Raw genomic sequence first — 11,646 nt, 5'->3', positions numbered from 1 at the left:
AAAACCTGTCCCCCAGGAGGGCAGGGTGTTGCTTGCTCTTGGAGACAAAAGAATTGGTGGTCAGCTGGGCAGAAGGGGCAAGAATCTCAACATCATGCACATAACTTTAATGAAACCAGAGCAAAACCTTTGGTACATGACACACAAACACTTTTATTCATTTGTACTAAGAGTTGGGTGTGTGGCAGCAGGAAGCTCCAGTGCTCAGAACATGACAGCCCATTCTGTCACTTGGCAGACACACCTTGGAGGCTGTGGGAGAAGGAAGCTTCTCTGTGAGGTGGGCTCTGGAGGCAGGTGACAGTGGTACCAGGCTGCCCATGGAGTGGGGAGGGCCCTGATGACAGGTGGGCAAGTCCAGTCCCTACACTTGGGCCTGTGATGCAGGAGAGACCTGTGGAAAGAAGTCTTCCCAAGTAGGATTCGCAATCCTACTTGAGTAGGGAGCAGTACCTAGGTAGATGGCACCACAGAGCCATCCAGAAAAGACTCATGCCCAAACTCAGGGCCCTCCCCAAATCCAAGAAACAAAGCAACTCAGATGGGGCAGAACCAAAACAGTATCTGAATAAGTACACACTCCAAAGGCCCAAGAAAAATGCATTTCTGTGTGACCCTGTATCCAGTCTTCACTAACAAATAAATATGTGCAAGGCAACCATCTCCCCTGGGAAGACAGAATCACTGTGAAGACACAGAAGGCCAGGGTCATATAATATCCTTACCTTCAACCTCAACCATAAAACACACCTATCATTCCAGCCCTACACATTAACATACAGCATTCAGAACCTCACTGTAGAGACTGAAGACAAGTTACTATTTACCAAGAATTCCAAATACAGAGTTTAGAAAAATGACTTTAAAGTCTGAGTCTAGAAAGAGGGTCTATTAGCAGGCCACCCCAATCGCCTTTCAGACTAGCTGCCTGTGCAACTTGCCTCAGCCTGAATTTGGCTTCACCATGGCATACAATGTAGTGAGACCAACACACCCACCAAGACCATCCTAGCAGGCAAGAAGCAGTCTGTCACACAAGATCTCAGAAAAGAACCAAATTTCTAGATGTCTCGGGCAAAATGTTAACACACTACAATAGAAGGCTCTGTCCAGACATAGTGCAGAGATGTACCTGAGCAGGGAGCCATGCTCCATCCACTTACTGCAGGAATCTTTTAATATAACAAGTGCTACCCAGCTCAGGCCCATGGGGACCTGGGAAAGGCTGGAATGCAAACACATGGCATGGACACGGTGTCTGTCTCACCGTGGGCAACCTGTGGAGGCAGTTTCAAAGAGTATAGCCCATAACTGGCTCTTGCTGGACTAGAATGAAAGCACTATCCATGCATGTACCACGAAGTCTCAAATTATCAGGCTGAACTGCTGAGCAGAAGTCACATGAGAGCTCCCGGTCCACACCACAATCATCTGAGGTCTGGAAACACATCCTGGAACATGTTCTTGTTTGCTCAGGCTGCTGTCACTGAAGGTCCTGCAGGTTGATAGTGCTTCCTAGTGCCTGCACACTCTCCAGCCCAGCAGACCCTCCAGGTGATGGAAGCACCTCCTGCAAAACCAAGCAGAAAAGTGAAGAGGGGTGGGGTAGGAAGAGAAGGAGAAGGCACAGCAAAGACTTATCCCATACTTTGTCCCTTCAAAGAACATTTTTTTGACCCCAGCACAAGGCAGAGACAAGCATCTCTGTGAGTTCCAGGCCAGCTAGTCAGGGCTACATAGTGAGACCCTGCCTCAAAAACAAAATAAAACAAAACCAAACCCAAAATACTTAAAACAACAGCAACAACAAAATGTGAACTCAGAACCATTATGCTTTCCCAGATTTTTTTCTAGGCTTACTGATGGGTCCATATATATTCAAGCACCCATGTACATTCCTGTAAAACAAAACAAAAACCAAAAATTCGAGATAATATCTGCTTATAGCCCGCAGGCAGTAGGAGGCCCGTGCAGAGGGATGGCCATGGGTGGTACCCATCACTTTCCTGCTAGAATCCAGCACTTCTACTTTGGTCTTGTAGACTCCAAGCTGTAGTGGGCAGGTCTCAGGTCACTAGTAGTTTGTACTTCCCTCCTTTATTGCCTCTTGCTCACTTCCCCACCACCCCATATCTTCTTCCTTCCTTTTCTGTGCTTTTTAGAGACAAATTCTTGCTCTGTGGCTCAAGTGGCTTCAAATGTGCAGTTCTTCAACCCTTGTCTCCTGGTTAATGGGTATCATCTACGTCTATCACGTCTGGCTCAGATTTCCTTTCTTTAGGGATAGTGTTCTGAGGGGCTTAGAACAGTACAAATGACATTTCTGAGGAAGGTCGGCAGCCTGAAAAGTGACTTTCATTCAGACCTAGAGCTGCCCTGGTGGCTGCCCACTCTCAGCTTAACCACCACCTACTTAGCACAGCTAGTGAACATATCTGGGTGCATCTCACTCATGGGGAAGTTAGAACTGGAGTGTGCAGTGCTCACAGGCACACTACGTTTCACCTGTTCCACAAACAGATACTGCAGTGTCAACCAAGCCTTATTTGAAGCTGTGACCCCATCTTTTCAAAAAAAGTTCAAGGTGGCTGGGCTTGACCAGAACCCAGTGCATCTCCAGGGCAAGTCTATGGCAGCTGCTAACCCACGCTATAGCCTCCTGACATGGGAAACCTGTCCATCCTGGGATGGATGCATTCTACTGAAAAGATCAAGACCTGTAGGCACCCAGACCTGGAGGACGTAGACAGGCAGATCCACGGTGAAGTAGGGGTGGAAGGCAGAGCGCTGTGGGCTGAGGGCCAGTGGCAAGCCTCCTTCACCTGAGGGGTCATCCTGGGGAGGCAACATCAAGAACTATCACACACTGGTAATCAGGAAGCAGAAGCACCGGTCCCTCCATAGTTCTCACTTTGAATCCAGTCCAAAGTTCAGTGTAGTCTGGAATCTTCTGCTGCCTGACTCCCTATGTTTATTATTTATTTCAACACTCAAAAACTGTCCCCTGTCCCAACAGTACCGCTCCTCCTATAGTGTATTAAATAAATTCTGTGTGGACACCCTGGTACTTTCTCAAGCCCATGGGAAGGCCTTCTCTCTGTTCCCATCTCGCCTATGGGCCAAACAGAGGCCTGAAAGCAGAAGCCACAAGATGAGGCTGCCAGGTCCCCAGAAGCAAGTCAAGAAAGAATGGTTTTCCCTTCTCATATGCACATTTAATTGTTGTGCTGTGGGCTGCGTTCCTGCCACCCAGCTCCTGGCCGCCTGGCTAGCTTATGCCCCGAAATAACAACACACAAACTGTATTCATTTAAGCACTGCTTGGCCCATTAGCTCTAGCCCTTACTGGCTAATTCTCATATCCGGATCAACCCATCTCTAATAATCTGTGTAGCACCAGTCTTACCGGGAAAGATTTAGCATGTCTGACCTGGCAGCTTGTTTCATCGCATCTGCCCTGGGGAGCAGCATGGCGTCTCTGACCTTACTTTCCTTTTTTCCAGCATTTTATTTTGTCTACTCCATCCACCTAAAGGCTGGCCTATCAAATGGGCCAAGGCAGTTTCTTTATTAGCCAATGACCTTTCTCCATCATTTAATTACAGCTGCCTACCACCCCCAAACTGAGCACTCTGTTCTTAAGCACTCCATCCTCCCACTTCCCCAAGGACCTTCTAAATGCCATTTCCATCTCTGACAACAAAACTGAAGCTGAGGGCCAATTAGCTGTCAAAAGACAGGTGAAAGAGTTACACCCAGGTGCACACACTTTCCAGTGGGCTCATTTTCTGCCTGTGGTGGCACTTTTCTTACAACCTCTTTACCCTATACCCTGAGCCCTAGGAGTGTCTTCTGCAAACTGAACTGCACACGGCGGTTATACTACTTTGGGACAAGCCTCCCACTCTTTTCGCTGTCCCTATCTCTAGGAGTCCTTGATCTCTCCCACAGTTCCAAGCTGTTCTACCATTGGGTCAAACTAGGAGGGAGGAGCATGATTTTCAGCTCATTTCTCTACACAAGTCCAAGTCTCTGCCCACTAAACCCTCACATGCTTCTTTTTTGGTCTAGAACCCTTTCATTGCCTCTTCCCCAGGCCACTCTTTGCCACCCATCCCCCTATAGGCTCTTTACAGCCTCCTACCCCTGGTCCCACCTCTTTCCTTCATGGTTCTCTCCCAGATGGACCTTGCCTGTCTCTAAGCTCTCCGAAGTAACAGGAACAGCTCCACCCTCAGTCTCTGACAACTAGATTTGCACTGGCCTACTGGAGTTTCATCTACAATTCTAAGTGGTGTGCACCATGCAGGTGTGTGCGACTGAGTCAGAATATAGCCAGATCTCTCAACTTCCAAACCTCTTCCTTCCTCATTCAACCTCCTCAGAGGTCAGCCTGGTAGTGCAGGTATGTATGGGGCTACTGAGTGACTTGGCAGTGAGCTCCCATAGATGGCTGTCAAATAAAGGTCTGTTGAGCCCCCAAAGAGGTGACTGAGCCCTATCTTCAGTGACCAATGAGAAAGCAGAAAAATCAAAAAGGCCCTACCACTTTCACATGAAAGCCTGTACCAGCTGCTGTGCAGGCAGTGGTACTCAGAAGCATGGCCAGAGCAGTCTAAAGAGAGTTTATAGGAGAGTCTGGGTAGAGGTGGGGGCAACATGAAAACCAGCAGCTGTGAGGCTTACATATGGCCAGCTTGGGCAGTCTCAGATGCCTCCAGTCTGCATAAAACGGTCCCAAGCAGACCTTGGCAAGACAGAGGCACAAGCCATTACACCTCCAAGAGATGTGGGGAAGATGGACCAGGTTGAGGAGATTAGACACAGGGTAACACAGTGCCACAAACCTGATACGTCAGTCCTAACAAAGGCAAGGGCTTGCACAGATGCAGTGAGACAGGCTGGGAAGAAGAGAGAGGCTGGGATTATTAAGATGGCTGGGACAGGACACAGGACCTGGAGCAGTTTACTGAAAGGGCAGCGGCCACCCCTCCACCATCTTGCCCCTGCAGACCTCAGCATTCACGTGGGTGGTTCCTACCTGCAGAACAGGGATCTGGACACACTGCAGACCAGCTGCAGGGGCTGGTGCTGGCAGATTTCCATTGGGTACCATGAGGTTTCCACAGAAACAACTATGCTGACCTGAGTGGACATGAGGATGGTTGGTCATGCCGCCTTTCATTTTCCCATGAGCAGTCTCAGATGTTCCTAAAACCAAGCAGATAAAAACAGCACATCTAACAATGCTTCCCTGGCTGGGCTCTGGCCCTGACTGAGAATTTTTGAGGGAGAAGCTTCATGGTTCCCATCATCCCATATAGCTTCACTGACTTGAACATTGTTCCAAAGGAATTTTCATGAGGTAAGAGGTAAACAGACAAACCTACCAGATTTTAATGGAAAACTTACCAAACCTATTATAATCATTTTGCCTGACAGAACCTGAATCTAGATGCTCCTTCTCTGAAGGCCATGTCCCTAAACTCCCACAGCTCCTGGAAGGTAGAAAACTCAAAAGCTTTAGCACTCTGCACACAAAGATGTGCCATGGAAGCTGGCTTTGCCACCCAGCAGACCTTCTAGTTGCAGCAAGACTTGTTTCTTTTTCTTTTTTAAACATGGAGGTCAAGCGGTGGTGGCAAGCCTTTAATCTTAGCACTTGGGAGACAGAGGCAGGCAGATCTCTGTAAGTTTGAGGCCAGCCTGGTAAACAAAGTGAGTTCCAGGACAGCTAGAGTTGTTACACAGAGAAACCCTAGCTTGAAAAACCAAACCAAACTAAAAAAATCCATAGCCCTCAACAAGGCACACAACTCCCACGTACCTGCTTATCTCACTCATGAAGGTCACCAGCACCTCGTGTTGTCCTGAGTGTGTTGTACTCATGTTTGTGGCTGGTATGATACCTGGGACTTCCCTTTGCTTTTCTCACAGCCTGCTTTCTTGGGCGAGGTGAGGGCGCTAAGGAACAATTTCTTAGAGTGCAAATATTGACTAGGTTGATGGACCAGGTGAGGAGAGCCCATGTTGTAAGCAGAGACTAAGCTCTCCTCATGCAGGAAGAGTGGTTCCACTACAGTTTCAACTCATCTGCCAGAGTCTCTGCCAAAATCCCTGCTTTATGCAGTTTTCCTACCTAAGTGCTTCCTCTGTTCATAGCAGATCAGGGTTGGGATTGGGTCTGTCAAAGCAAGAAGCTTCCAGTCACTGCTTCTTGAACATCTATACTATCTTACTCAGCTCTAGAACTATACACACATGAACTTTTATGCTTTTAAATTTCGTATTAACCCAGCATGCTTCTCTAGCATAAAAATAAGGACATAGCTAGTGTGTGCTGTGTGTGTGTGTGAGTGTATTCTACACTGCATGTCCTAAGGTTTGCCTGGGTGTTTTTCAGTGTAGCTGTTGCAAGGATAAGAGTGTAAGGAATTCATGTTTCCAGAATATTCAATCCCAGTCATGCTGGACACCCACCTTGTTAAGCCAGGTGCTCAGAGTGGGTTATCCTTTCCTTTGCCAACCTATATGACTTCCTATTTATCCTTTCCAGTGAACTTAAAACTGACAGGTGAATTTTTAACTATTTGGTTGTTGGAATTTGAGTTTTTTAAAAAAAGAAACTGAGCAAAATAAGCCAATAATATGACTTGAAAGTTTTCTGCCAAAAATCTGGCAGACCTTACCCTGCCTGTCCTTGTCACTTGTGGCCCTGGAATGGCTTATTTTTGTTTTGTCATTACCATCTACTTTTTTCCACTATCTTCTTTCCTGTTCAACAGAAAAGCAATGAGCTGAGTGACCCATCATAGTGCCACTCTTTCCCACAGGTCTCTTGAGACTATTCATAATTTGTGCTGAGGCCTTTCCAAGTTTAATGATATCATCATGATAAGCTATCACCATGTTCCTCTTCACCAACCTCTGTAAACCTCCCATCAGAGAGTCAAATACTGCCACGAAGTTGTTTTGATGTCTTTCCTAGATTCTCAGGGAATTGTCTTTGGCTGTTCTCTAATAAAAATGGTGATGGCTTCCCAGCACTAGGGAGTCAGAGGCAGGTGGAGCTCTGTGAGTTCGAGGCCAGCCTGGTCTACAAGAGCTAGTTCCAGGACAGACTACAAAAGCTACAGAGAAACCCTGTTTCAAACAAACAAACAAACAAACAAACAAACTGGCGATGGCCACTATTATTAGGGGGACATCTTGGGTTCTCAGTTAATTAGGCCTGGAAGACTGTGACAGTTACTGATTGATTGTAGAGACACCATGGTTTTCCGGTTTTTGACATGGCCAATAATGCTGGCAGGCTGCCTAACTAACCAGGAGCCCCTTGAAGCTCTAGGCAAGCCTTACCCACTCCTTACAGTCCACTTCAACTGAGGGAGGGCAGACATAGCACATGGCCTATGGGTTCGGGTAATCCTGGGACCAGTCTGCCTTAGATTCTAGTCCTGGTATTGATCCTCATTAGCTATTACTGTTTCATGTTCCAAGATCCTCATCCAGAAATGGAGATAACAGGACATATACCTTTCAGAGTTTTAGAGAGGACTAGGGTTGGCTAATAGACACAATACAATGACTCAGAACCAGGTCAGGTGCACAGAAAAACTTAGATACGACAACTCAGTCAGGTTTTAATATGAAGGGTATTTTATACATACACTAAATATAACTATTTGAAATGTGTTCCATGGCTAGTGATCTGTGTATGTTTTATTACTCATTTAGCAAGTATTATCTACATCTTCATCATGTGATACTTCCCCCAGAGCTCCCAATGGATGGCTTGTAAACCTATCATCAAAATGCAGTGGTAGCTGACGGTACTTCATACCACTAGACCCAGCATTTAAGATAGGATAGTTTGGGACCAGCCTGGGCTACATAATGAGACCCTTTACAGTATACTCTGCTCCCACCACCCCAGCAGTATGGAGACAACAATGGGGACAAGGACAGAAGACTACTACCAGGGCTCCCCCAGTAGCACCTGGAACCTGATCCTGAGATCAGAGAGATGGGGCTCAGGTGGGAGGGAACCAGACAGGCTGCTGTTGTGTGGCAGGAAATATCTCCCTTGTCTGTCTCTTTGTACTGTTCCTCTTCTAGACTCTGGTGACACCATTTTTCTTGGTCCCTTCTCTTTGGTAGGGGGTAGTCCCTTACTGCTATGGTCACTCTGGATGTTTGCTTCTCAATGATTAGCGCCACTGTGCTCAAGTGGCTGCCTGCAATGATGCCTTTAGTTGTGGTCAGGAGAATGAAAGAGCTCAGGCTCAGAACAGAGATGACCAGAGCGCATCCAAGATCATTTACAGACACAGCCTGTAGAGAGCAATCATTTAACAGTCCTCAAAGGCCGGTGCCTAAAAGAGCTTTACCAAACTTAACACACAGAGAAGAGAGGCTAGGCATAGCTAGAGCAGAGGCACCTGGCTAACGGACAAACCATGTGGTGACAGTGTAAAGTCTATACTCCCCTTTGGTTCCCCAAAGCCACCTCAACTATAGGCCTGCATGTTCTAGGTGTGTGTGTGTGTGTGTGTGTGTGTGTGTGTGTGTGTGGCCCATAAGGCGGGCCAAAGCTCCTGCAGCTAAATGACATTCCCATGAAATCCAAACCCAACTAGTGCTTTGCACTTAAACTTCCATGGAATTTTACAGATGTCACTAAATTCGCTCATAGAAAGAGAAGTGACAGCAATGTGACTCCTGGGCTGACAGCAAACCTCTTCCTTCAAGGAGTCCCTTCTTCATTCATGATGGCAGCCAAAGGAAACCTGTGATACACATGGCCAAAGATATTTGTTTTAAAGTGAAAAGATTACAATGAGGGTAAGATCACTGACTCAAGCCTCAACTCAGCCACCAACTCACTCGGGCATTTCAGCCACATGCACATGGCACAGCCACATAGCTCTCTGGCTATAGACTAGGCTTTGCTGGGATGAGTAGGTCACCCCAGGGCTACCAAAGCAATTGAGTGGAAAGCACATGCCTACCCTGGCTTCTTTCTCCAGCTTCTCTGGAAAGGGAATCACACATCTGTCTACTAATGACACCAGAGAGCTTGGGAAAGCTTCACAAGCCACTCAGAAGAAATGCCTACTCTACTGCTTGCTATTTTAATGTGACAGTTTTAATTTCAGTTTTTAAAATTACAAAATTTATGTATTCTCAAATACAAAAAGTAGAAATGACCACAGTAAAATATTCACAATCTTCACACCCAGTGTTGGGTGAGACTATCCATGAATGGGCATGTCTTACCTAACTTCTGTTTCTATGCAAGTATATACACAGATGTCCATCCATACACCCATCGTTCTTGTAGACTGACTCACTAAAACATTCACAAAGTGTACGGCTTTGTTGTCATACATCTGAGTTGTAAATATTCTCTTACCAAAAATTTTGGTAGAATAACAGCTTGCAGACGGGTCCTTTACACGGACTCCTGGTATCTTCATAAGCCAGACAGTAAGGTGCAGCTGCACATGTAATCATTACCCAGGTTTGCTATTTTCCTCTTGGAATCATCACCTAATGACTCTGTAGACACCCAGGTCATCTTCAAGAGGGCCTCCTTGGATGCCTATGCAGCCACGCTGGCAGTGTTCTGTAAACACTTGTTCATGGTAGTGCTCATCGGCCTCGCCACCTTGAGTTCTCATCAGATGTGGCTCTGGTCAAATCTGCTGACAAGATGTGTTTACCATGCCTCTGGTGCCTTGGGTCTCCTGCCAGCACATGTGTAACATGTGAAGACTTGCCTAGCCTGCCAAGGTGACTGTGGGACCAAATGGGTCCTTCTGTTACAGCAGGTAGAGCAGAGTGCAGTTAAGTGCTGGCTGTTGTTACAGCGTTTTCAAAAGCCCCAAACCCTCTGAATCCACAAAAGGTAGCACTCGATTGTTAGAAGTACACAGGGTCACCTCTGCCACATGCAAGGATGCACCAGGCCCTGTTTCTGTGTCCTGGGCTCCGGTTTGTGACTCTACCCATGATACACCATCATTCTTTCTCTGCTGGGCTATTGTGGTAGACATGTGACAGACTTGAGCATTTAGTGTAGTCTCTAGACATCCCCTTGCTTTCTTACCTCATTCTGTCCTCAAGCCTCCTTGGAATTCCAAGTGAGAGTGTCACCACCCTGTGGGATAAGTGTCAGGCCTGTAACACTCCTTTTCTTCACACCCAGTTTTAGGGGCCCCTACTTCTAGACAGGCCCCAACTCCCTCTCACTGTTTGGCCACCACTGACCCCTAGACACGTTGGCTTCAGCTGGATGGCCACAGAAATCCCTAGACATTCTTGTTTCCTTCCATGCATGACATCTGTTTATTGTCAAAAGAGCAGGTGGAATGGCCTTTTAAGACATCATGTCCCTTTTCTACTGACCCTTGCAGGGAAGACCAGAGATGTGATTATGGCTTATAAGGGGTACAGCTGGGTCACCTTAGTGCCTCCACTCTAGCTCTGCCTTGCTAGTCTCTAGTGAGGTCAGCCTGACTTCTCTTTGGACAGTCCAACCACACTGCAGTTTCAGGCCCTCCCTAGATTGTCTTCCACTGTTTCCATCCCTGTGGCACCTTCTCATCTCCAGGTATCTTTTCTGATGCCCCTGTCTCTCCTACTGAGAACTGAAGTTCTTCTCATCCCTTCCTGGTTCTATCTTCATTAATTTCATCATTTGATTTACCCAGCCTTTTCTCATCAGGTACTTCCATTCCACTCAATGGATTGGTTATCCACTGTTTACCTTTCCCTGGTGTACTGGAGGGAAGAAATTACACCACCAGGGAACAACCCATCTCTGCCTTTCAGCTAACTTCTGTTGTCTTCTCCATGTAGGAGAATACCTGCCTGCTTGTGAAATTTCCTCCTGCAGGGCTGCTGTGACCCTGCAACCACATTTCTTCACTGCTAACTGCTGCCCTTTAGAGAACTCCAGATGGCAGACATTCTTTAACTGGACATTAAATTATCTCCTTTTTCTAATTTTTTAGCTGAATCTCTTGGGCTTTTCGACAATGAAGTCGCCTATAAATTATCAATCTCCTCCAAAGAATCCACCTTAGTCCTATTTTTGGTTTATTTTCAAGGCAAAACCCTTCAGAAGAACATAAACACCTATGGCAAGAATAGGAATAAAAGTTAGGCAGTGGTGGTGTGCGCCTTTAATCCCAGCACTTGGGAGACAGAGGCAGGTGAATCTCTGTGAATTTGAGGCCAGTCTGGGCTACAGAGCTAGTTCTAGAACAGGCTCTAAAGTTAGAGAAACCCTGTCTTGAAAAACAAAAACAAAAGAGTAAGAATAGGAGTGACTCCCAAATGACCTGGGCACACTTGTGCCCTTGAAGCACAGCACTGAGTGGGTGCTGGCTGCTAGTCTCAAACTCACCAGGTAGCTGAGGACAACTTTTTTTTTTTTTTTTTGGTTTTTCGAGACAGGGTTTCTCTGTAGGTTTGGTGCCCGTCCCGGAACTAGCTCTTGTAGACCAGGCTGGCCTCGAACTCCCAGAGATCCACCTGCATCTGCCTCCTGAGTGCTGGGATTAAAGGCGTGCGCCACCATTGCCCGGCCTGAGGACAACTTTGAACCTGTCCCCACTTGAGTACTGGTTATGACAGATG

The 11,646-nt window shown here is 46.8% G+C and overlaps 1 protein-coding gene across 3 annotated transcripts in view; it reads right to left on the bottom strand.

The window, feature by feature from the left end:
• Window positions 1-123: 123 nt before the first annotated feature.
• Window positions 124-11,646, bottom strand: part of Zxdc (ZXD family zinc finger C) — a 33,309-nt gene continuing 21,786 nt past the window's right edge. The window contains exons 8-11 of one of the 3 annotated variants that reach the window (XM_041680293.1): window positions 5,042-5,211; window positions 4,848-4,901; window positions 2,734-2,835; window positions 124-1,570 (exon numbers count right to left, since the gene is read on the bottom strand). In XM_041680293.1, the coding sequence (XP_041536227.1) occupies window positions 1,484-1,570; window positions 2,734-2,835; window positions 4,848-4,901; window positions 5,042-5,211 (413 nt within the window). In that variant the 3' untranslated portion in view covers window positions 124-1,483. The remainder of the gene's footprint in view (window positions 1,571-2,733; window positions 2,836-4,847; window positions 4,902-5,041; window positions 5,212-11,646) is intronic. The other 2 variants (XM_041680300.1, XM_041680307.1) reach the window with 2 other exon arrangements.

This window comes from Microtus oregoni, unplaced genomic scaffold (assembly GCF_018167655.1).
Source record: "Microtus oregoni isolate MIOR12 unplaced genomic scaffold, Mior012 000002F_ref0000024, whole genome shotgun sequence".
Classification (NCBI taxonomy): Eukaryota; Metazoa; Chordata; class Mammalia; order Rodentia; family Cricetidae; genus Microtus; species Microtus oregoni.
Note: the sequence above shows the minus strand (reverse complement) of the source record. Positions and strands in the feature narration are given on the sequence as shown.